The sequence below is a fragment of the Labrus bergylta genome, chromosome 5, assembly GCF_963930695.1.
Source record: "Labrus bergylta chromosome 5, fLabBer1.1, whole genome shotgun sequence".
In the NCBI taxonomy this organism is placed as follows: Eukaryota; Metazoa; Chordata; class Actinopteri; order Labriformes; family Labridae; genus Labrus; species Labrus bergylta.
The window spans coordinates 16300728-16327589 of record NC_089199.1 but is presented as its reverse complement, the minus strand read 5'-3'; the positions used below and the strand labels follow the sequence as shown (position 1 = coordinate 16327589).

At 37.8% G+C, this 26862-nt stretch overlaps 2 protein-coding genes across 2 annotated transcripts; both read left to right on the top strand.

Annotated features, from left to right (window-relative positions):
• The first annotated feature begins 8179 nt into the window (after positions 1 to 8179).
• On the top strand, positions 8180 to 12152 carry opn1sw2 (opsin 1 (cone pigments), short-wave-sensitive 2). Its single transcript, XM_020633907.3, has 5 exons — positions 8180 to 9848; positions 10389 to 10557; positions 10785 to 10950; positions 11069 to 11308; positions 11654 to 12152. Exons 1-5 carry the CDS (start codon positions 9470 to 9472, stop codon positions 11753 to 11755), a joined length of 1056 nt encoding a protein of 351 aa, XP_020489563.1. The 5' UTR covers positions 8180 to 9469; the 3' UTR covers positions 11756 to 12152.
• A 10768-nt stretch (positions 12153 to 22920) lies between these two features.
• On the top strand, positions 22921 to 25115 carry LOC110006035 (red-sensitive opsin). Its single transcript, XM_020661276.2, has 6 exons — positions 22921 to 23089; positions 23598 to 23894; positions 24000 to 24168; positions 24256 to 24421; positions 24503 to 24742; positions 24843 to 25115. Exons 1-6 carry the CDS (start codon positions 22987 to 22989, stop codon positions 24939 to 24941), a joined length of 1074 nt encoding a protein of 357 aa, XP_020516932.1. The 5' UTR covers positions 22921 to 22986; the 3' UTR covers positions 24942 to 25115.
• Positions 25116 to 26862: the final 1747 nt, after the last annotated feature.

Here is a 26862-nt window from a genome sequence, read left to right as displayed (position 1 = left end):
TTAAGATCAGTAAAATTAATGCACTTCTTGGGAGGCAAATAGCCTTTTTGGAAGAACTCTTCATACATATGTTTCAGTGGACCTACCAATTTAGTCTTAAACAATTTATATATAGGCCTATCTGTTCGAAGTCTTTCCGACCTGCAGATTTTCCACCTTTCATGTGGGACATACCTTCTCGAATTTCATGGTCTTCCAATGCATGGTCAAGCTGATATTTATCATTTTCTAATAAGGAGGGAATGTCAAGTTTACTCAGATGTTCAAAGAAAATCTATTTTTCAGGAAGTCAAAATACAAGGAGAGAAAAAAAGGTTACAAATTCTACAGTCATATGACACAAATTGAAGCCTAAGAGGAATTATGGATCCAAAAAGGGTGGCAGCAATCACCTCAGGATGTCGGACCGAATGTTAGCTTATACAGAAACAGCTATAAGCATAACTATTCAATTGTCAGTCAAATGACTAATTACAAGGACTTCAGTCTTAACAGAAGTCAACAAGTCATTGTAACACAATAAGAGATTCATTTTCACATAAACTATGAAATAAATGCATGCTACTCTCTTCAGATTTTAAAAAACAACAGAAATATGCAACACTAATTAACTCACGTGTCTCTCAGACACACACACAACTATAAAAGTCCACTAGCACTCTAATCCTAATTGACCTCAAACTTGTCAGGACACATCTCTCTGGAGTTCAGGGGATGCACTGTAAGCATGCTGCATTCAGGTGCGCTCAGACAAGCAAGATGCAGGAACAAAGACTAACCTGAACGCCTGGTTTCAGTATCAGACTACTGCAAGTGACTGCCATATAATAGGTAAGAGAGCCACCTATTGCAGTCAACATAAGGCGGAGATTACACCAGAGGTGACCTATACAGTTGTAAATAAACAATGATCAGGGAGGAAAGAAAGGAAGATGTTTAAAAATATTTTTGAAACGAGGCTATACCTTGTAAGTTTAGTTCATCAATTGTGAGGTCGGTGAATCAAATGACGTAGGCTATCAATTGTTTGTTGGAAGGTTCTTTTCTTGGGTTCATGATTGAATTTAATTTAACACGTTTCCTAGCACCATTACAGTAGGATTACACCACTGGTGGCAGAAGTAGGCCTACTCAGACTGGTCTATTAAATTAAAATTCTTTGCATTAGAATACCAAAGCAAAAAATATATATATATATATACAAAGTTTCAAAAGTACAAGTAGGCTATTCTATAAACCAAGGTTATGCTTCATTTAATGTGAAGTGTGCCTGAAGCATTCTTCAGGCATAACCATTTTCCCTCATGGAGCATTAATAATGTTTGTGTTAGCATTGAATTTTTTGATGAGACGAGATGATAGAACTTTTAATTTGATAAAAAAGATTGCTCAAAGTTGTTTTGAGATCAGAAGGAGCAAGATGTGAGAGCATTTTGCTTCTTGCTTAAGGAAGGGGCTTTATTTGGATGTGTTGGTAGACCTTAACGGGTTGGGGACTTAAGGCTATAAGTCTTAAGAAAGTGATTCCAAGAAAAGAAAATGATTCCAAGAAAAAGCAAGTTTTAAACCGTATTTATATTATATGGAAGAAGGGGTGATATCTCAATGTCCATATAGAAAACAGCACACATTTAGCTATTTCACAACTTGACATAGGCTACTCTAAATCATTCAAAGAGTTATTATGAAACAAACATTTATTCCCATTATGATGGATTTGACTTGATGTCAGACTTTTATGTTTTTACATTGCTTATAAACTCTTGATATCAACTTAAGCATGAAATCTATACATTTTATTTTCATTTAAATAGCTGAACTCACTGGTCTTAAATGAATGAGGACATGCATGTGAACACCCACACAGATCAGTGGAGCTCAGACGTCTTGATCTTCCATACTGATCTGAGTGGTCAGTTGTGGTTAACACAGTAAGAGTATTAAGAAGCTGCTGGAGAATTTACCTCTGTCAGCCTTGAGAGATCTGATAAAAAGATTCACAAGCGACAGAAGAAAGGATTATGGCAGCAGGAGGTGGAGGTTTGTATATGGAAGGCTATAGGCCATCTGGTTTCACCCAACTGTCACAGCAGGCTATAGTGTATCAGTCATATAAGAAAAATGCTCTAAATGCTATCACATCCATCTGGTTATGTTGATTCACTAACTTTCATTTTCTATCCATGCAGTAAAATGTTTGCTGGGGTATGTCTCAAGCTGGGCATACGAAGCCGCCTGGCGTCAGGCGTGCATGTAAACCCTACACTGATGAATGATGGCCGTTCACGGTTCAAACAGCTGCTCCCGATCAGCCGGGGGATTTCCTGACATGTTTGATATTTTGGTCATACGGCTGCACGATTGTGCTGTGTGAGCAAAACCACCAGCCGATTCCCTGACAGGTAGCGTCTGAAATCCCCATGGCAACAGCAGGCATGCCCTTTTTATCTGTCTCCCCCCCTTCTTTTATTTAAGAAATATGGCAGAACTATCTGCAGACCTTCATTTGGGATGCTAGAGCTTGTGTTTATTGATGATGCAGATTATATATTTACACAGTCATGCCTCTAAAGCTCACATGTTAGACTAGAAGTAATGTTAAGTTAAATCCTGGATGTATATATTTCTTATTCTTATTGTTATATGTTTAGTGCTTATTTACTTTGTATTTGATAACATTGTTTTTATTTGCTCTTATAACCTGCTGCTGTAACACCACAATTTCCCAGTTTGGGCTCAATAAAGTAAATCTATCTATCTATCTATCTGTCTATCTATCTATCTATCTATCTATCTGTCTCTTGAATTGAATTGAGGGAGACAGAGACAGACAGAGAGAGAGAGAGAGAGACAAACAGCGCTAGAGAGAGAGAGAGAGAGAGAGAGAGAGAAGATGCCTTTGTGTGTAGCCCAGTTGGGCGTATGAGACAACTGAAATCAACCTGGAAGTTTTCTATTGAAAATTGTAAATGCTCCCGTCCCAAATTTACTCAGGTCACAAAATCTAAAGATCAAGTCCAGACTCTTATCGACAAACTACCATCAGCTGTTTTCAGTCCTCTCATGGATACAGAGCTGTAACAAGCACCTGTGTGAAAAAGAAAAGACAACTATTAATGACAACTGTGATATTTGCCCCAAACTCTACATGACTTACCTTTCTCGAGGTGACTGATGTTAGCAGGTGCTGCACAAGGTTTGCTGCGCTCCTGGCATTGTGACGATGAAGCAGGATTCACTAGTGTGTCGCATAAACCAAATGACAGTGTGTGTATGATAGGATAACAAGCTTTCATGCCAGCTATCCTGTAAACCCATTCTTTTCTTAGTCTCTTATTCTAAATGCCAATTATCCTAATTGATTGTCCTCTCAAGCTTTTGGGGATGGCGTCATTATGCAAAGCCCAATTAACCTGCTGAAAGATTTATACAATAATGTAATGGTCTTTTTTTCAGAAAACTATTTTTGCAACACACACAAACTCTGTGAAACTTTCTGTTAAGTTTGAATAGTTTTGCTGAATATTTTCATTATTGAAAATTTTGATTTAGGCTTTCCAAACTTGATTGTAATAAACAAACATTCAACCATAATGGAAATCCTCTGTTTGTGCTGCGATCCATGCTCCACTTAATGTAATCCTTCTTAATCCTGATAGGATAATGAAGGTACAAGATCATCCATCATAATGCTAAGAGAAAACAGGATACCTCTGTTCCTATTTAATGTGTTTAGCGGTCATAATAGCTCTGTGGGATTATCTGGTTACAAAACAATTACTTCCTCCTGTCTGGATAGGATCCAACTGAAGCGTCTCGGGCACCGAAGGCACTAGACTCCTTCATGTGTGAACTCTAACAGAGAATACAGAGTGTGACTAAATTTATAGCATTATACACTATACATGCAGCATTCACACTTTCACACACACATTAACACACTGATGGCAGAGGCTGTTATGCTAAATCCAAGCTAACCATCAAATCACATCACATTAACACATTTTCACATTCACTCAATGGCTTTTTACAGCAGTTTGTTGATCAGGGTTTTGTCCAAGGACACACTGACATGTGTACTGCAGGTGACGTAGATCAAACTCCAAATCCACCAATAAGAACACACATGACAATTTATTCATAGATTTTTTTATTTTGATTTGTTTTTTTAACATGGACATACAACAACATTGATGCAGTAACATTTGAACATGCACACATCCCAGATGCACTGCTCTAAGTGTTTAATAGGTAAATGAAGTATGTAAAAAAAAGGTTATTTGCAACACCTGTCCACGGGAGGCTTTTAGAAGTTACAGATGAAATACCATAAGAAAAAGTATGGCTACGAATACAGTGCAGTTGTGCAGATACAAATAAGTACAAAACACATAAGTAGATATGTGAGCTTGTGTTTTATGTGAGGGAACAATGTTGTTACAAAATTTAAGACACATTTACATTTTGAAAATAATTTTTACATTTTATAAAACAAAATTACAAAACCAAAACACTTCTACCAAGGACAAAACACATTTACATTTTACAAAACAAATTGACAAGATGTAAAACAGTTTTACAAGCACTGAGACAGATTTACAAGTGGCAGAACACTTTAACCAGTCCCCAAAGAAATTTACAAACGACAGAAAGGGAATGTACCAAATGAATGAAGTGATTGAATGAGGGGTCATTTTGTTTGTTTTGGCGGAAAGACTTGGTGGATAATTTAATTTTAATTATTTTATAAATCTTTATGTTAGTCATATATGTATACACATAAGATTATATTCATGTCTTTAGGTCTCGGTTCTGGATGGAGTTATTTGCAGACCTCTACTTCAAAAGTTCGAGAAACCGTCCACAGGAAAAGCAATACTGAGTAATCAGGCTCAAAGGAGTTCCACAAAACAGGCAAAACATCTTTATAATAATAATAATAATAATAATAATAATAATAATAATAACTTTATTTATATAGCACCTTTAAAAACACAGGTTTACAGTGCTTTGACAAACAGAAAAAACAGGAATAAAGCAAACTAAACCAAACACAGAAGAACATAAACAACAGCAAGAACATAACAAATGCAAAATACTAAAAATAATTAAATACAATTCAACAGAAAAGAACCCATATTGCAAGATACCCAACAGACATATACGTATAACCCGACCATCACAAGAACCATCATAAGAACCCAGGCAACACAAGAACCCAACAACACGAGCTGAGACCAAAAGGACCAAAGATTTTAAAAGATTTAAGAAACTAAAAGAGCTAAAAGCAAATACAAAAATAACAGCAATAAGAAGATAAGAGCAGTAAAAGAAATAGAAACAAGTGGTTAAAGGATAAAAAAAACTATAATATTAATAAAAATAAAAAGTATATATAAATATAAAACATAAATAGACAAAGTAAGTAAGATAAGAAATTACAAAGTTAAAACATAAGAGGAATTAGATAACTTTCTGCCACCACAAACTCCGAATCACAGTCCGCCAAGTCTTTCCGTGTATTCCGTGTCCCTTGTAAATTTGTCTCAGTGCTTGTAAAAGTGTTTCACATCTTGTAAATTTGTTTTATAAAATGTTAGCTGATCGTTTGCACTTACTGACATTGTTTCCTCTTTCTAGATCCTCGCTTGTGTTGTTTTTACTCTCTGATGTACGTCGCTTTGGATCAAAGCGTCTGCTGTATGAATTGTAGAATAAAATGTAAAAGTGTTTTGTCCTTGGTAAAGTGGGTTAGGGTTAGGTTTTGTAATTTTGTTTTATAAAATTTTAAATATGTTTTCAAATTACAAATTTGTCTCAAATTTTGTAAAAGTGTTTCATACTTCTTAATTTTGCTTTGCACTTCACAGCCACCGTATACCTTCGTTAAAAACATTAAACTTGTGCTGCATGTTCAGCTCAGTTTTGCTCCTATAACTAAGAATGCTGATTGTCCAAATGAGGTTTTGCACATTGGAATGCAACAGTTACTGAAGCCCTTGTGTTGACTCTGCTAGAGAGTCCTGATAATCACACAGGGGACAGACAATGCAAACATTTCAAAGTGAATCTGAGATTGCGTGGCCAATGAAGCTTTCAAAGCTAAACATATAATGTTTCTCTAATACACAACATTATTTGTCCATGATTTGTATTGCCTGGATACATAAATAAATTGATTTATAAATATGAGCACTTTTGAATATTTCTGTAAGGATTGATATCCTAACGTTCTTGTATTCTCTTCTGTCATCTTTTTATTTATCTGTGCAGTGTTAGATGTCATTCTTCCCAGATGTTTCTTTGGCTGAAAAAAATCATGCAATTAATTATTTAAAGATTAAGATTCTTATTATTAAGTTGTCAGTTAGAAAATCATGCTCAAATTAAGTTAACTGTATCCCACTGTCTAACATCAGTGTAAATCTAAGATGTGAGAGCACTTACATTTTGTTAATACGTTCCCTGAACTTTTTGCTTTCAACTGCCGTTTACAGAAGCTAAAGTTACACAAGTCTTTTGCAGAAGAGTTCCCTGTGCTTTGCTATGTTGATAATGAAGTAAATAAATTAAGTGAAAAGGAATACTTCTGTCCTGGCAAATGTATTCAGATTGATGCACATAAGATAAATTCCATCCTCACAATCAGCTGTTACTGTCAGAAAAAGCCTCCTCCACTTGGAGCATGAAAAGCAAATTTAGTTTTTTTCTATTCATGTGGCATAGCAACAGCTAGCATAGCAGTGTTCTGAAACTTCACAAGAAATATCAGATCCCCTTTCCTCTGGATTTGGGCAACATTATGAACTTCCTGATGACTCAATCTGTCTAGCAACGATGTGTGGTTGTTATATTTACAGTGATCAATGGCATCAATGTGCTTTCAAATTCATGAACTACCAAATACAAGAAGCTTTGGTCCCACCTGAAAAACCAACGATCAACTCGACGTCGGCTAACCGTCCTGTGTTGGTGTAGCCTCCTTCACCTCCTGCGGCTCCTTTACATCCAGATACTTCTGACCAGGCTAATACACCAACAGCACTTGGTGGTGAGACAAAAATCCTGTTGTCAAAACATAGCTTGGTGTTGCACACACACACACACACACACACACACACACACACACACACACACACACAAACGAACAAACACACACAAAACCCTAATGTAATTACGTACACATAGAGCATAGTGCATTTTAGTCTTCTGCAATATCAGCTGCCTCATCTAATAGAACGTGTATAAAGTCCTTCATTTCACTGAGCGTTAGAAGGACAAAGTGACTGTGCTGTGAACAATTCATGTAAAATATTGTTCTCGATGTCTTATGTGCTTTTAAAGCTCAGGAAAGGAAGCAAAATGCCCAAAAGGTAACACACAGCTTGAGTTAAACTAGGAGAGCGGATTACAAAAGGCTAAGCACATGAGATTATCCGATTTAGTGTCATTGGAAACCAGATTGGATGGCTGAGCTCCTTATTAGGAAGTAGGATTAACCTGTTAAACCAGGTTTTGATGTTAAGAACAAGTGATGATAAGTATCTCAAACAGCACTGTGTGCACTTGGACACAAATACAAAGTATTGGTGTGAGTGTTTGTTTGCCTTGATTCCATTTTTTCTCTTAGGAAAGACGTGAATCTTGAATTTCTTCTTTTGAGCCAAATATAGTGAGGCTCTTAACAGCAGGATGTGCGTCATCTTCAACAATCAGATCACATATGTCACCATAAACAACAACATCTTACAAAGAGGTTACAAAAGGCTCGATGGATCCTGACTGATTTCCTCGATCTGAACAAAGTAGTTGTCTTTCAAAGACATAGGTTTTAAATATTCTATGTTTCAAAGGCGACAAAAATCTATGGTCAAAACCTCAACTTCAATGTTTAAGCATGACACCTTTAAAGCTTTATAATCGAGTTTTCACTGTTGTTGAACAATCACAGCTCTTTGCATTAGTTCAAAAAAGATGTTGACTCTCCTTTATTTGTACTTGTTATTTGTAATTGTAATTTTTTATCTCAGTCAAGAAGCTCCTTCTGTTGTACAACATACATTAATTTAGCATTTGACATCACTTCCATGAAGTGAAATCCTCTGAGCTTCTAACAGACAATAATACAAAAGACTGGTGAAGCACAGAATGAGGAAGTCAATAGTTTTTTTTATTTTTTTTGTAATGATTTGTAATGATTGAAGTATGTCCCACAACAGCACCATCTTTACATTACAATAATCATGTCATTGTAATAGCATTAAAAAATCTCTACAAACACAATGAATTACATTATTAGTTGACACACACACACATTAGTTGGAAAATCTGATTCCAAACGATGTGCTGGATCAAACTTGATGTGATACAAAGCTACATTTAAAATGTGATGTGTACTTTTGTTAATTATTCCACATCACAGTGTGTTAGTTGATGTTGGTCTAGTGGTATTCTGATCTCTTTCATTAAAGTTTGAGTTTCTTCTGCTATCTAATCAGTCAAACAAATAAACATTAAGTCAGACAGTCCTACAAGTTTACTCCTAACATCTGTGATGGTGTATCATAGACACCTGGCATACTGAACCAGCGTCACACGAGAAGCTAATTTATTTTTACTTCAGACATTACTGACCTAATGACATATAGCAGTCAGTCATCATAGTTTAATCGGCCTCATGGAAGTGATTGGATTGGCCTGAAATCAGATCAGATGGAAGTCTGGGTGGAAGGGGGTAGGGGAGAGACCAGGTGCACCTACAAGGGCAAAAAGGACACAAAACAAAGGTTCGTCTAAGGGCAACAAACTTTTTCAGTGGTCCCTTAGCTGTTTCTTTCCACAGTAGTCGTTCATTGTTTTAGCTGTCACCTTTAAAGTTTTCAAGTCCACTGAACTCCTTTGACAAACAATTACAGTGTTTATTTGGAAATGTTAATAATGCGCCAAGATACATGACTTAAAGCCTGTGGGGATCACTGGGATTACAAAGGGCCAGATGCATTCAATTGACCCCATGAACATCACAGATGATCAGATTATGTACTGTAGTCCACTAACACAGGCCTATTAGACAATAGGATTTAATGAGCTGTTCCATGCCCAGTTTGATACTTATCTCCAAGGTGGTGATTGCTGCTTTGGGAGTTCATCATGTACGCACAAGTGTGTATGGGATGTGTACTTAAGCTTTAAATCCCTTCCTCGTTCCTTGAGCAATCATGTGTGGGACGTGAACAAAAGCTTTAAATCCCATCCTTGAGCCAATTAAGTTGAGCCTAAGCAATATCTAAGTCTCCTATAAATGCAGGTTAATGTCCCATTGAAAAGAAACTGTCGGAGGACAGCACAAAACAAGTTCCTCGGTTTCATTCTGAATTAGATGGAAATCGTTTGTAGATTTCTAATAAAACCATTTTAAACTCTTTTTGAAGAGCGCTCCAAATTTTATTTGACTTTCCAACAGACAACGATGAGGGGACATCGCCAAATGGAGCTCCCAGAGGACTTCTTTATTCCCATCTCTCTGGATACCAACAATATCACTGCACTGAGCCCATTCCTTGTTCCACAGGATCACTTGGGGCACCTAGGTGTCTTTTATGCAATGTCAATTTATATGTTCTTCCTATTTGTGAGTGGAACAACTATTAATGTCCTCACTATCGCATGTACTGTTCAATATAAGAAACTCCGGTCTCATCTGAACTACATCCTGGTGAACTTGGCAGTGGCAAACCTCATCGTTGCCTGTGTGGGGTCGTCCACCTGCTTCTACTGCTTCTCCTTCAGATACATGGCTGTTGGACCAACCGGCTGCAAGATTGAAGGATTTGCAGCAACCTTGGGGGGTGAGGAGCTTCACAAATCAAATAAGTTCAAAATATTTAAATGACAATAAAGGAAAAGGCTTTGTGTATACTAATCTTTGTTAATATATTTTGTAACGTTTGGCAGATATATATTGCCATGAATATTTTTATAAAACACATCAAACCCAACTTTGATTTCATTTAGATTTCCAACTTTGGAACTTGAATGGCTCAGGTTAATAGCTGAGCTTTAAGCTGCTGATAAGTTTTGTTCAACCTTGAATCCACAGGCAAAGGACTATTTTAATACAAGTGTAATCGTTTCATTTATTGAATCAACATGTGACAGCCAAATAAAATTATCATAGGTAAGATTGTAAATCTGACCACAATACCTTAAAGAAACAGCAGAGGACGGTAAGAGTGCTCTGTGATTTAAACCTGGAAGATACTATTTAAAAGAATACGAAACCGACAATTTAGTATAACTGAGTTTGTACAACAAATGTGCAATATGATACGTTTCATCGCAGTGAGTGAACAGTGAAACACATGCATCATTTTTCTGTCCCGTTGCAGGTATGGTGAGTCTGTGGTCTCTGGCTGTGGTAGCATTTGAGAGATGGCTTGTTGTCTGTAAGCCACTTGGGAACTTTGCCTTCAAGTCGCACCATGCTATAGCTTGCTGTGTAGCGACTTGGGTCTTTGCCTTGATTGCCTCAGCTCCTCCTCTGTTTGGTTGGAGTAGGTCAGTATACAGACAAAACACACAACAGATATATTCATTTGAAAACTAGTCTAGAAGACTAATACTTCTTACAAAATAACACTTCTTCAGCAGCTGACTTTTTCTATATTCAAATCTTTATTAGACTCTTGGAGTTCTTGTTAGAATATTAAGTGTTATTTATCCCCCTGCACCAAAATGTGGCGTAAAACCCACCACACCCTTTACTTTGTTTTCTGTCTCTGCAGGTATATCCCAGAGGGCATGCAATGCTCCTGTGGACCAGACTGGTACACAACCAACAACAAGTACAACAATGAGTCCTATGTGTATTTCCTGTTCGGTTTCTGCTTCGCTGTTCCCTTCACTACCATTGTGTTCTGCTACTCACAGCTGCTCTTAATGCTGAAATCGGTAGGCAATACATTTCAGGTTTTCCATTTGTGTGTTCTTAAGTAAAATACAGATTTCATATGTGATGTGTGAGTGTGTCCAACAGACCTTCCACTTTTATGTGCTTCTTCATCAACAGGCGGCAAAGGCCCAAGCTGAGTCTGCCTCCACCCAGAAGGCAGAAAGGGAGGTGACCAGGATGGTGGTCGTCATGGTGCTGGGCTTCCTATTTTGCTGGGCTCCCTACACCATTTTTTCACTTTGGGTTGTCAACAACCGCGGCCAGTCGTTTGACCTGAGACTGGCCACCATACCCTCCTGTATGTCTAAAGCCTCCACAGTCTACAACCCAATGATCTACATCCTCCTTAACAAACAGGTAAGCCTCAAAGTCCGGTATGGATGTAACAATAAAACAGCTGCAGGTGGGAAGAGAACTGTTGGATTAACTGTTTTGCTGAATTTGAAATAGTAACAAACAATAAAGACCACAGCTTGATTCTGAGCATCTTGATAACCATCTTCAAGCTCATGTGCAATTACAAAAAAAGCATTTCAATTTTGTTTGATTTGGATACAGACAAAAGATTGACAATTGTAAAATAAAATGATCTGGTATATTGTATATTGTGTCTCCAAATGGATTCAATTCTGCAAGTATTTTACATGTAACAATGGAAAGAAATACCACACAACAATAATTTGCTTTTTCCCCCTTTTTCAGTTCCGCACATGTTTAAAGAAGATGCTGGGCATGAGCGCAAGCGATGATGAGGAGTCATCAAGTTCATCGGTCACTGAAGTTTCTAAAGTTGGACCTGCTTAGGTTGTTCACATTTCATGCTGCTGACATATATTGTAAAAAGGATTGAACTGAAGCACAGTATGGCAGGTGTAATGATATTATCATTACATATTAAGAGTTATATGCAAATAAAAATGTAAAAAAAAAGAACTAAATACATGATGACAGTGATTATTTCTGTCTTTACTAGGCTATTCATTTTGAATGTACACTTCCAAAATGTAATCTATTTTGTAGTCTTGTATTCTGTCCTGAAATCTTGTTTTTTGTTCAAGATGCACAATGGAGGTCACTTCAAAACCCATAGTAGTAACTAGTCAAATAACAAGCGAATGCTCCAAGTACATTAGAGTTTTTGTGAATGTATTTGAAAAGTTGCACAAATTCACTATTGTCATAGTAAAGAAATTGCTCACAACGCTGCATTGGTGTGTGTTATTAACTGCAGTTCTGTCGTCTTTAATTTGCTTCTTGTACAAAGATACATTTCCTTCCAGCTCATTGTCGATAATGTTTTCGAACATCAAAAATGAGTTAGAAAGTGATGATCCAGCATTTTTATGAAGTTTCTAAGTAAGGATAGAGCACACAGTATAAACATGACACAGAAAACACATGGCTCTGGTGTAAATAACCAACAAAGCATTATTCATACAACAAAAATAAACTTTTCATATAAAATTATGATTTTTCTGTGAGAAGCATTCAAAAAGAAATCACCCATTCTTGTCTTCCCTATCACATGTAAACACATTAATGCATAGCAGGAAATAGTACCAGCTTCTTACTGCCAGTTTGTCTGAAACAGCCTCATTTATGGTTTAAAATATTAGTAGTATTAGTAGCATGTGCATCTGTTCACCAATAACACACCATCTGTACATCCTTCACAGATTCATAGACATACACACAATATATATCAGGTCTCTGTGGTGTAAAAGACGTAGACGATAAGTTCGAAAAGCCTACAGATGGCGCCATACGTTTAAAAGAACAACTCATTCACAGGTGTTATCAAAACTATGGACACTGTACACATACGCTGCTTTATTTTGCACAAGATGACTTAGCACATGTACACATATAGCCACAAACAAGGCCACCTATATGTGCAAGCAAAGGATTAATGTCGTCTCAATGGCTTCCTACACTCACACACACGCACATGCATATGCACACGCACGTTGGATACACACACACACGTACATGCCCACACAAACACACACACACACACACACACACAAGTAAAGCACTAACTATCTTTGATGACTAATAATTGGATAAAGTTTGATAAGTTGCTACAGAAAGGAAATGATTTGATACGCACTTGATGCTTTCAATTTCTCTAACATTCTAAATGAAAGCGGGTTGAACCAAAGTAATCTTTGGCTTCTGCGTCACAGGTCCTTGTTGGTGTCGATCACAATATTGTATGAAATATAATATATAGTTCAACTTCACATCAAAATATAAATGTGAAAAATCTTCCTAAGCACATGAAAACAAATATGTCACAAAAAAGGCACTGATACAACTCGTATAACAATTCTAAACCTAGTAACTCATGCTGAAACATCAATAGTGAACATTCCTGCACTGTTTTAGTTTTACCTGTGAAAATGAGGAACAATAAAACAAGCAGTCACATGTCGTCTGCTTGTCCTGGTGCTGAAAGAGATAGAAGGCATGATTCTAATCCATACTCTAAATCACTACTGGCACCATTACCCCTGGAATTTAGGCCACCATAGGTAATGTAAGCTGCAGGGAAAGGCAGAGGTAAAACAAAATAGTTTTGTTGGTTAGCCAATAACATCTCTGGACAACATAAGGCATACAAATCTGAGAGTAGGATTATTACCTGATGTAAAGTGAACAAGAGACCATAAGACAGGCAAAGGTGCACTCGGTTCACATCACACCAGTGTAATTATTTACACTCAGTAATTGTCACCACACATGTTGACCACCTGCTGCTCAAACGGCAAGTGAATAAACCACTTGTCCCCTGTTCACGGTGGTCAAGGCGATTCACGTCGGTAGTCGGGAGCAAATCCGAGTTCTGCTAGTAGTGAACTTTTACCAAACATGAATAGTTCAGAACTAGCGGAATTCCAGACCTACTCTCGAAACATCACAGGATCACATGGAAATAGGAGGAAAGAGGGGTAATAAAAAAAAGAATAAACTACTGCCAACTCCACCTCTTGGATGATGTGTAAATTTACAGAAGGTCTTTGAAAGCAAAAGCAATTGTATATTTTTAAATCGTCTTTAGTTCTGGCAGAAGAAAAGTAAATTGCTTAAAGCACTATAATCTCAAGCAGTAAACAAAAGAAAAGGCAAATTGTCTTTTTTTAAATTTATCTATTTTACTCACCAACAAAACAGAGAATCATTTTAAAGTCGTAACAAAGAATGGTTTACAGATTTCTTCAGTGTCCATCCCTCTTCATCCTCTTCTCTGTGTGCCGTCCCTCCTGTCCCGTGTGGAGTTCTTATCCAATCTGCGTTACCTGTGCAAGACGTTGACTACAGAAAGACAGAGAATCAACGGATTAAAAGAAACCGAGGCGGCAGCTTTTGTCAACCTCTGCTCCTGAAGTGAACTGTTATTCCGGAGAGATTAAAGTGTTACGGAGTAAGCATGTCAGAAGTAATTACTCCGTGTTAATCTGTTTTGTGGAAGAACCTGAGTTGTCCGTTTAATCTGCTTTGGTCAGCTGAGAATAAGAAATCTTCAGCAGCATTTCACAGGTGAAGTAATTCACTCAATCATTCAGTTTATAAATAAAGGTAAAAATTCCATTAAACAGTATGATGTTGGTGGCTGCTTTTCTTCTCTATCTCAGATTACCCAGAAGACACTTGTACTTTGTAAAAGGAAAAGCACACATGCAGCTTGTAACTTTAACTTTGGCTCTGTCCTATTCAGGTGCCATTGTTGTCATTATTGTTGCTTTTAATGTTGCTGTCATTTTGTCTTCACAAAACCTTGAATGTGCAAACGTGTGAAACACTTTAAATTATTTACCTGCAGACTGTTGTGAAAGTGTTTCACGTTTTCAAAAGACTATTGTGTCTCTCTAATAGACTGCTCCAGCATCTTAACCTACATTATTTCATATAGCCAGAGGGCAGTGTTTACATTTGTTTAAAAAACATTATCTCTTGTATCAAATGTTCCAGAGATTTAAATGACACGTTTTGTTTTCTTAGAGAAAATTAAGCAATGAAGCAAATTGTGTGTAATTTATAGATAAAAAAAAAGGCTTTGTTAATTTTTGGTAAGTGCATTTAGATTAAAGTCGCTTCTTTGTGCCAACATTAGCATCCTAATTGAAATCATAGTTATTGGGGATTACAGACCTTGTTAACCAAGCTCATTTGTAATATTCTTTACAGAGACAAAACAACCTCACCATGACCGAGAGCTTGAGGACAGCAGGGCTGATCCAGGGCATGCCTGCCTGAGCCACCCCTCTGAATAGGCTTTTCTTAAATAGGAAAATCAAAGGCCAACTCTTTCAAGTAGAGAGAGTGTGTCTTCCTCTCTGACTCAAACTGGAATATGTTTCCAAAAAAGGATCCTTATAATTAATCGATCAATCGGTGCAATAGGGCTTTGTGCAATCACACCAGCACTTTAAAGTTACAGGATCTAGGGCATTTGTGTCATTTACACCAGTACCTCATAATCATGTGCAACACTTAAGCACTTTTGCACTTTAATGCTAAGGCACTTTACCTCCTTATGCAGGCACTCTAAGCACTTTACCTTTGAAGGTCACTTTATCTGGGTTTGATTATAAAAAAGTGCACAGCCACTTTTTATGCTTGTAGCCTATATATGTGTCCCTGTCAACTTCTGGACAGTTTATAAATGTGTATCTTTGTGCATCACCAACCTGCCAAGCGACTACAGATGGAATTGAGCCTATGGCTACAATCTGGTACATGCCTTTATGCCTTTATTGTAGAGATAGGACAGTGGATAGAGTCTGAAATCAGGGAAAGAGAGAGTGGGGAATGACATGGAGGAACCACAGGTCGGATTTGAACCCAGCCCGCCTGCTTGGAGGACTATAGTTTCCATACATGGGGCACATGTACTAACCACTGCGCCACCAGAGCCCTATCCCTATTTTTTTATAATTTAATAAATAAAGGTTTTATTGTGGAAAGAGAGAACTATTTTATCTTTTGAGTTATTATTGTGACCAACCATTAATGGCTTTGTTGGTGAAAGTGTCATTACATTGTAGAGTTTACAGTGATCAAATGCAGGGAAGGTAAGATCTCTTTTCAACATGTTGTAAGCACTATTGCATCTGCATTGTGGACGCTTGAAAGCTGAATGGATGTATTGATACAGCCTGATATGAAGAAACACATGAATTAAGCAAAACATTTTTGCACCAGTTTTTCAGCACCTCTATAAGAAAGAATGTGACCATTTTTTGCAATGTTACATTGGGAAGAAGTAGTCCTTGGACAATGTTTTATGTAGGACTTTAAGGACATAACCTGATTAAAGATTACTCCTGGATTTCTTACTGTGGTGGGGGAGACAAGGGTAATGCCATTTAATCAATGACAAGTTAGACAAGAGCATGTCATCCCAATAAGCCAACTGCTTAGTTGGACACTGGGAACCCTGGGAACTGGCTCCTGTCTTTTTCTTTCTTATAATATAATCTTATAATGGGAAGATACTAAAAGTGATAAATAAGATCCCAAACAATGGAGCTATTGCAAAACAATTTGCAAATACGTAAAAAGATCCAATAATGCGTTCAGATATATGCACTGATCCAGAAATGCAGAAACAGAACCACAAATTCATGAATATATCAACAAATACATACACCGAGATCGATAAATGCTTACACAGATCTGCAAATATGTAGAGCAATTTGTATATGCACATATAATTATTAATGACTGCAAAGGTGCAAAGGTACGACACCTGTGCAGTGCACAGTGTTTCTCTTTATTTGAATCTGATTTTGCCCTGAACATTTCTTATACTGTGGGAATACTCAAACACATTTCAAACAGTGTGGCCTGTGTGTGTTCTGGGTGTTATGGGCAGAATGAAAGGTACATGTAACATGCAGCCAGTCAGAGCCTGGTCTATCCAAGAAGAAAGACTGAGTAAATAACAATGCACTAGCCTGCAGGTGTACCTGGCTCTTAAAGGAAATGAGAGCTGACACTGATCGGTTTGATTCATGCAACACCCAAAACACACTTGTGTATAACCAAGGAACTTAATCAAACCTCTTTATGCCCTGCACCTCCGCACTGCTTAGTTGGCAAAACATTACACAAGACAGATCGCATCTCATATTAAGTCAGGGGTAGAGCGTGACAAAACAAATGTGTGTCCAATCTGCTTGTCTCAGCAGTAAATCATCTGTATCTTCATGGTGCTGGATTATTTTGAACTCTGATAATTTGTCCCATAATCAAAATAAAATGCAGTCTTTTTTTTTACTCAATAAAGAAGTGGACATATTCCCTATTTTCATGCACATTTGTTTCTGATGCATACACTACATCTGCAAAATGACATGGGAATTTAAAATGAGAATTTTTCACAAGAAACAGTAAAGAAATATTTAATACGTTCAGTATCAGAAGGGAGTTGTCTTTTTCGTCATGTTGTTGTTGACATGGATACAAGGAAAGTAGGCTGTCCCTAATGTGGCACAGGAAATATTTGTGTTCAAACTAAGTGACCGGATCACATTCCGTCCTCAAAGAATCCACCTGTGTTAACCCGGCTGTCCACTCCTAATCCAATCACTTAGGACACACTTTAATACCAAATGTAAACAGGGTATGAGATTAAGCCTTCTAAATGACTGGAGAACTGTCCGGTGTGTGTTATTATTTACAGTCTATGGCGTCAGCAGGGATTGGACAGAATAGTAGGCCTATAGCTAAAAAAGGTTTTGATCTTTTAACACATTTTATAATTCCATTCTCATTGAATTGCTCCCAAACATCAGACATGCATAAGATGGATGCCTGAGATTTGAGAAAATACTTTCAGAAAGAACTTTTACAATTTTGTGTTTTCAGCATTATACTCAACCCGACACTAACTAGGAGATTTATGTTTAAGAGATCAGGTCAGAATTCCCACCATTTATTCCTGAGTAAAGAACTAGTGTGCAATTAAATGTAGAAACATTTTAACAGACTGTCCAGATACAATGACCCATCTGGCAGAGTATCAGTCACTCAGTCTATTGGATTTAAACCTAATCCTTCTGCCTGAAATGTCAAACTGTGCTCTATAACAAACACCAATGATATAGGTGAGGTTAGGAGTGTAACAACTAGAGCACTGGTTCTCAACTGGTGGGTCGGGTAAGAGTAGTGGGTTGTGGAGCCATTTTCAGTGGGTTGTGAATGTGTGCCTGGAAAAAAACTTGTATCAAAAAGTCTGTGAAGTGCTTTTTAAACGTGTTGGTTTTGTTCCGTTTCGTGCTTCCGTTTCGGAAATCTGATTGGCAGAAAAATATCCGAAATTTGGGTTGTTGTTGGAGGTGGGTCCTGAGGCCAGACGAGTTGAGATTACCACTGAACTAGAGGGTAACACGATGTGTACATACTTTATTGTTCTGACAAAGTTCAAGGCTGGATTGATCTGTTTTTTTTTTATAATTGAAAGCACATGAACGAGAGTGCAGGCTTGCCTGTGATACCTAGGGTCTCCAAAAGTAGGATGGGAGGCAAAGCCCTCAGTCACTTTTCTCCTGTAATACCATCTTCAGTTACACAAAAAGGTACACATATTTTGCATTGTTAGTGGGAAACGAATGGGAAGCTAACCACTAGGTAACAACTAAGGAAATTGGTAGATAGTGAGTTCTTCCTCATTACATGCTCTAAAGTAGCTAATGATGAGTTTCAGGGAAACAAATTGGAAACTAACTTGGTAACCATTAGGTAACCATTGAGTAACCACTAAGTAACACTAAGTAACCATTAGATAACCACTAAGTAATGGGTAGATAGTGGTTATCTAATGGTTACTCACTATCTACTAGATAGTGAGTTCTTCTTCATCATATGTTCTAGAGTAGCTAATTAGTTAGTGGGAATCATATGTGGAAATAACTACGAGGTAACCATTAGTTAACAGGTAGATATCGTGACATGTCTGTCACTTCATAGTGCGCAACGATAAAATAAAAAATAAAAAACTCAAAACAAAAAACACCTCAGAGCCAACTTTTTCTTCATTGAAAGATTTAATCCAAACACATTACATGTCAACAGAGTCGCGTTCAATTGTCCATCATAGCAGGGGGAGGCACCGCCGTTTAACAAAGGCTCTTATTGGCTGTTGTAGGCTGTTATGAGGTGTCATCAAAAGGTGAGCGGAATACAAGAGTTTTTTTTAATCAATCTGTAGAGCTCTATGCAGAAAAAATACTATGGATCTGGCAGGACAAACTCAGGGGGAAGTCCAAGCGAAAAATTCAGCTGTTTGCGTTCACATATAGGCTACAGCTCCTCCAGGAAATATCCTGCATTTTTCAGGAGATTTCTGCTAGTGTGAAAACGGCATTTGATGCAAATTGACAAAAGGATTCCAAATGAAGAGACGTGAATGGATCCAATTGAGCTACACTTCAGTTCGATCAGCTCCGTTTAGAACTCGTTTTTTTTGCCTTCTGACTAAACGCACTAAATCAGCTTTAAACCTCAAACAGGAGCCATGAAAGTGATTTCTTCCATTAACCCATTACATTTTATTACAACGCTGTCACTAGCTTTCATTTATCCGCCAAAAATCGAGCAATCAACGTGCGTAATTCTAAAAAGCATTTGTCCACAGGCCCCACCAAACGCTAGTGGCAATACTTCTAACATACAAAAAAAATCCCCCACCAACAATCCTGATCCTTGGCACTATACCAGTGAAAGTTTGCACTTTGGGACCTATCCTGTTGACCAAGAGACTATCCTGTAGCTAGATTCCAACATGCCATGTTGATTTATAGTCCTAAAGCTTTGATTCAGCTATAAAAAGGTAACATTTTACACATAAATACAGCAGAAATCAAGTTTATCCTGTGTAAATGTCTCTCTGAGTTATGACTGTCTACAGTGAGTGAGAAGCGGGAGTCCCGCCAACTGTGCTGTTGTCGGAGCCGTCTTTACATCATGTTTACATGGACAGGACGGCTTTGAGTATAAAGCTGTTTTAGTCAAGGACAAGAGAAAATAATAACATAGCCTACTCACTGCTTATTTGGATGTCATGTAAGCGTCTTTAGATCACGGTAATTCCATGTCAATTTATGAGCAATATGAAGCTATGAGACAGCCAAACATTAGCTAACATTAGCCTGCTAACACAACAATGCAGGCCACAGGCGATTGAAGCTCGAATAAAGGACAATTATGTCTGCCACTTGCACTTCATGGTGCTTAATTATGGTGCGTTCTAATTGATAACTCCTTTGTGTGGACACAAGTGAAAAGGGGTTGGAGGCGCTGGAGAGCGGAGGCTTCAGAATAGCGGAGGTGTCGCCAAACAGCAGTTGTTTTAGTTTAATGCTGGTGCTCAAAGGGCGACATTTACTAGATCAAAAAGTCACACTTTCTTTCTTTAACATTTCATGGATTTGTGGTGTGATCCATTTTTTCACCTCGAAATTTTTTTACTAATGATTGGATTATTTTTTGATTAATTATGAAACACCTTAAACACATGCTGTTTTACTGTTTAAAAACGTACTTTGCTCCTCCTTTTTTTTTTTTTTAATACATCTATAGCGCTTATATAATTGCTGAACTGTTTTATCCACTTTTTGGGAGTCCTTTTTCTTTAAGTGGAGAATACTATTTTTTCTTCATGAACCTTCCCCCTCCTCCTGCCCATGCTTTACTGGGAACTCTTCCAGACCTGCTATTCTCCAACTGTCCATCAGCCTCCCCGAGACTGTCCTACTGATCCTGGTCACCTGAGTTCCACATCCATCTGTTCACGTTCTCAAATAAACATGAATCTAATTTTGTTATCAGCTTTAACAAGCTCACCTTTTCTTTATGAGGTTGTCACTCATAATCTACTTTTTGTTTATTATCTCACTGCACAGCTCCTACATTGCACCTTGTACATTTTGTGTTTTTTTTAAAAATATTTTATATCTTACATTTTTAAATTCTATTGTATATATTGTAATAGCTTCTTATACTGTATTATTTAAGTTGTTGCTAGTTCTGCTTTATTTCCTTGTTAATTGTTTAGCACCAATACACCAAGTCAAATTCCTGTATGTGTAAATGTACTTGGCAATAAACCCTGATTCTGATTCTGATTCTGATTCTGATTTCCTTGACACTTCACATCAGGTTTGTTTTTAGTCTGCACTTTCATGCCCGTGACAAACCTACTATTTTAACTGTAATATGAAAAACCCATACTTCTTCATATCCAGCGTTCAAGTAACCCGTCAGGATCATTCTTCAAGATCACCCTTCATCAAGACCATTAAGATATAAAGACTTCCGATAGCACAGAATATTTAGCATGCAGAGTTTGTTCAGAGGCTGAGTCTTGACTGCAGGGGCCAAAGGTTAAATCCCAACTGACTGAGCTTTAAGTCATCCCCTCTTGCACTTTCTCTTTTTTCTGACCGGTTTCATAAAGGGAAATGGCACAAAATAGTCATAAAAATAGGGGCGCTGATGGCACAGTGGTTAGTGCCTGCGCCCCATGTATGGAGGCTGTAGTCCTCCAAGCGGGCGGCCCAGGTTTGAATCTCACCTATGGCTCCTTTCCTGCATGTCATTCCCCACTCTCTCACTCCCTGATTTCCAACTCTATCCACTGTCCTATCTCTACATTAAAGCCACAAAAACCCAAAAATAAATCTTCCCAGAAGATCTTAAAAAGACTCTGTAAATGTAAATAATCTGGTTGGCATGTATTTCTAAGAGATAAAAAATAGAACTAAATGAACAATATATCACATTTTATACGAAGCTAGATACATGTTGCATGTTGACAATTTTCAAAAGGTTATCTTTACAAGTACCTCATCAAGTCAAGATGGATATATGCAAATCTCTCAATTATTGGCTGCTCTTAAAGGTGGTAGACAGGGCAAATATCCCTGCTGAAACCTTACACAGTAAATAAAGAAGCAACCAACTTATTATCAAAACTTGAATTATCAGTTTCCTTTAAAACCAATGTACACTACTTTGAATAATTGATTTCAACCAGCACTCAGATCCTAGGACGCAGTCTTCGCTCTGGCTTCTAAGCATGGCGAGCATCAACAGGCTCATAGGCCTGTGACCTGACTGTCCTACTTAGTGGCGTCTGAGTCACATACTGTACAAATATATTTTTGTATTCTTTTGAATTTGTATACATTACGCACCAGACCTCCTTTATCTGATTCATTATTTTGACAATTTCTTATAAAAAATAATTTTGCTAATTAAAGAAGGTAATTTACCCACTGAAACCAGACAAGGAAACTTTATCATGCTGTTTAATTGATCAATCCTTCTGTAATGTTTCTTTGAATTTGGTCCTCATGAGACAGGGTTAACCGACTACTTTGCCCCAACCATAAGGTCTATGACGTGAGTGTATAGGATCAAGGGAGTGTTAAAAAATCCTTTGTTCTGAGTTGAACTCTCTTTCCGGAGGGATTAGAGTTGTCTTACTTCTCTCACATGTCAACAACTGCAACTGCTGTCATCAAAGTTCCGTTTGTCACCAGTCATCCCAAGTCACCCCACCTAAGCTGCTTTAAGTTTTGGTTGTCCTTTCATGCCCATCAGGGTCTACAAAATACCCTTCAAAGAGAAGCCAAAGCATTTCACACATAATAACATAAAGTTGTCATGCAAGGTCGGTCTTTGGTCAGCAAGTAATAGCTTGAAAAAATTATGTACAGTATGGTCTCCCAACTAATCTCCATTTTAACGGAGTGGACAGCTATCCACTTTAAAATAAGATTAGTCTAGTATATTGTGTAACCTAATGAGCTCTTAGTTTTAATTACAGTTCAAAGTAAGGTTCCTTCTTCCACAGTATCACTGCCAACCGGCACACCATGGATGTAATGTGATTTTGACCTAATCCGATCTGAAGTCGCTGAAGAATGGGTATAAAAGCTAAAGTAAGAGTTGAATCACCAGTCACCCAAGGAGGTTGTAAGTGACAAGAAAGGCCAAACTGCTGGGGACCTCCTTCCAAGCACAGAATGGCAGAAGAGTGGGGAAAACAGTCTTTTGAAGCCAGGAGGCACCATGAAGACACAACGAGGGGATCGTCCTTCGTTTACACAAACGTCAATCATACCAAAGGTACAGTATGATCTTTTTGTTCGTCAATGATGGGCATGTAAATCATAAAAATAGTAAAGAAAAATCCACAAAAAACTGGCAGTGACAGCAGTAGGACCTCAAACAGGAGCAAGATTGTTTTCCAACAAAGTATGATTCAAATGATTTACAACTGTATTGTTTTATTGGCTTGGAAATTAGCCTTCGAGGGTTTTAGTTATTTTGTAGTCAGTATATATTTTTCCGTGTGACATTGTATATGAGTCAAAGAATTAATTGCTGAATTGTTTTTACTAGTTATTTCACATGCTCATTAAAATTGATTGTACTGTTCAGTCTATAAAAATAAATGACTTACAGAAAAATTCACAACAGCAACTTTCCTCCAAGCATTTTCTGGCGCCTGTCATTAACTAAGACCACTAACTGATTCATTTGGGAGTTTTTTAATTTTTACAATTATTGAAGGCTGAATTGATTGAGGCATAATATACGATATGAAACTTGTTTCGTTCTTCCTTTTCCCCAGATCCATTTGAGGGTCCCAATTACCACATTGCTCCACGATGGGTTTACAATCTTGCAACATTCTGGATGCTTATAGTGGTCGTCTTATCAGTTTTCACCAATGGTCTCGTCTTGGTGGCCACAGCAAAGTTCAAGAAACTCCGCCACCCTCTGAACTGGATCTTGGTCAATCTTGCAATTGCAGATCTTGGAGAGACACTTTTTGCCAGCACCATCAGTGTATCCAACCAGATTTTTGGTTACTTCATTCTCGGACACCCAATGTGCATGTTTGAGGGCTTTGTTGTCTCAACCTGTGGTAAGTGGTAATAGTTTTTCTCTATAGAAAAGGTTTTGGAGACAGTCATACAAGGTCAGGCTGTGAGTTAAACACTTTAACTGAATATCCTGCTTTCATGTACAGGTATTACTGCTCTCTGGTCCTTGACAATCATCTCCTGGGAAAGATGGGTTGTTGTATGTAAACCTTTTGGAAATGTTAAGTTTGATGCCAAATGGGCCACAGGTGGAATTGTGTTTTCCTGGGTCTGGTCAGCAGCGTGGTGTGCATGCCCTCTCTTTGGATGGAGCAGGTAACCTGCTGTTGACTTTCTAATTTTGCAACCTTGCGTTTTATAATTACCAGCAAAAAAAATTAATTTTACAATTTCTTGCATCAGGTTCTGGCCTCATGGACTTAAGACTTCCTGTGGACCTGATGTATTCAGTGGAAGTGATGCCCCTGGAATTCAGTCCTATATGATTTCTCTTATGATTACATGCTGTATAATTCCTCTGGCTATCATTATCTTGTGCTACCTTGCTGTCTGGCTGGCTATCCGTGCCGTAAGTGATCTTAACTGCAGTTTTATACTTGACCACAGCCTGACTGCAGAATCTCACTATGTGTTGATTTCTTGATCACAGGTTGCTATGCAGCAAAAGGAATCAGAGTCAACCCAGAAAGCTGAGCGAGAAGTATCCAGGATGGTTGTGGTCATGATCTTTGCATACTGTTTCTGTTGGGGACCTTACACCTTCATGGCCTGCTATGCTGCGGCTAACCCTGGATATGCTTTCCATCCTCTGGCTGCATCCTTGCCTGCATATTTTGCCAAGAGCGCCACCATCTACAACCCAGTTATCTATGTCTTTATGAACCGACAGGTGGGTGAAAATATCACATTTTAAGGTTGAACAAATTTCAATGTCTGTTCGGTTGTTCTTAGTTTATTTTTGAGATAAATTATTTTTCTGCCCCTTTCAGTTCCGTGAATGCATCATGAAGCTCTTTGGCAAAGAAGTGGATGAAGGCTCTGAAGTGTCCACATCAAAGACAGAGGTCTCCTCTGTGGCTCCTGCATAAACCTCCATGTTCTCCCTTTTGGAAAAAGCTGAGAGCCAATGTAATTTGTACAGTAAATATTTATTGCATCTATTTTCTTTATATCCATTTTTTAGCAAAATGGTAGATTTCTTGCAAATACAAAAAAAACAAAAAAACAAAACACAAAGTAAATAAATGCAAAGTATTGAAAAACGTTTCTGTATCCCACTTATTGAGTGATGAACACTGTTGATCCAAAATAACATACATTGTAGAATTTGTCATTCAAAAGTGATGCTTTTGTACTGTAGGCTCTATAGTTACAAACCCTGTCCCAGAAGACAGGTTAGGAGCTCAACCAGTGTTTTGAGTGCCAAACTACATCAGGTGGGCAATGTAGTTGTTTTGGTGAAACACCATTGTATTGGGGATTTGAAAGCATTCAAATTTTAGCAACAATATCAAAAAGCAACACATAAGCCTGTTCTGTACAAGAAACTTGATCATTCTTTGATTGATTTACTGCAAAAAAAAAAGTTTGACTACTAACTTTTATTACATTCCCTCCAAAATACCATCCTATACCAAAGGGGCTGAACTTGAAATGTTTTTTTTCTTTTTATAGTTTTAGATATTCTATGTATTCATTCTCCTATGAACAGATATGAACTTTGATGAAATTAGGGAAGAATGAAAGAGGGACAGAGGGAAAGAGCTAACGTTACAGTAGCTAGCTTATAGCCCACTGCTTTATTTATGCTACTTTGAGGGACACATTACTCCTCCATGCTCTACTGATCTGTGTGGCACTATACCATCTATACAGAATCAAAGCGAACAACAGTTGTAATAACTTTGGTCACATACCTGATGTCTGCCTCTGAGTAACTCATCATCAAACTGACGAGTATCTCTGCATGTGGGTATGTGCACATACGCATTGGCGTGTGTGCATAGCAGCTGCAGCAAAGAGGAGTAAGAAGAAGGCATTGTGCTGCTGTGAATAATACTTTCCGAGCTGATATTCTTATTTTACAAAAAATATCATCTTGCAGGCTAGGCTGTACGCAAACACTAAATTATCGATTAAAAATGTCACTTTCTCTATCGATGGAAAAGCAGCAGGTAAATAGTAAATGGCCTTAAGCTTCTATAGCGCTTTTCTAGTCTTCAGACTACTTAAAGGCCTTTTAAACTGCTGGTCACACCTACCCATTCACACACTCGGGATTGAACCCCGACCTTCAACATCAAGCCCCCTTTTTTTTTGGCTATTTTGATGTGCCTGATGAGTGATATTTATCAAAATGTTTTGACCAATATTTTGACTGTTGTATACACAAGTTTTGTGCATTTAAATTTCTTAATGAATCCAAAGACATGGATTGTCCATTGACTATGGAATGGTCAAAAGTCCCAATCTCCAGATGGCCACATCACCCATGCACACAGGGTAGTAAATAATACCTGGGTGGACTAAGCTCAGTTTGGGCAGCAGCAGCTCAGTCTGGGACCGGAGGGTCATTAGTTCAAGTATCGGTACAGACTAAAGTCTGGTTCCTTACTGCCCTTGAGATGGCCACTGCAAACCCCACAGCTCAGGGGAGCTCCCTGTTAGCAGCCACACTCTGACATCTCTCCAATAATGCATGTTCATAGGTCGTGCTTGTGTGCATGTGTGCATATCTGGCATGTGTGTGAGTGGCATGTCTCTGAATAACAGAGGGTATATTTCAAGTATATTTAAAAAAAGAATCCTAGGTTTGCATGTGCATATTTAGTCAGAGAATCTTTTCTCTACAGTCATTACATTTGCAATAAAAAAATGAAGACCTAGTCACCAAAAATGGAAGGTACTTTACAGAATATGCCTTTTACTCTCACCAATGTAATGACACACATTGACCCCGAGATATCAATATTTTTCATTTGATCTATATGTTGTTTACATTGAAAAAAA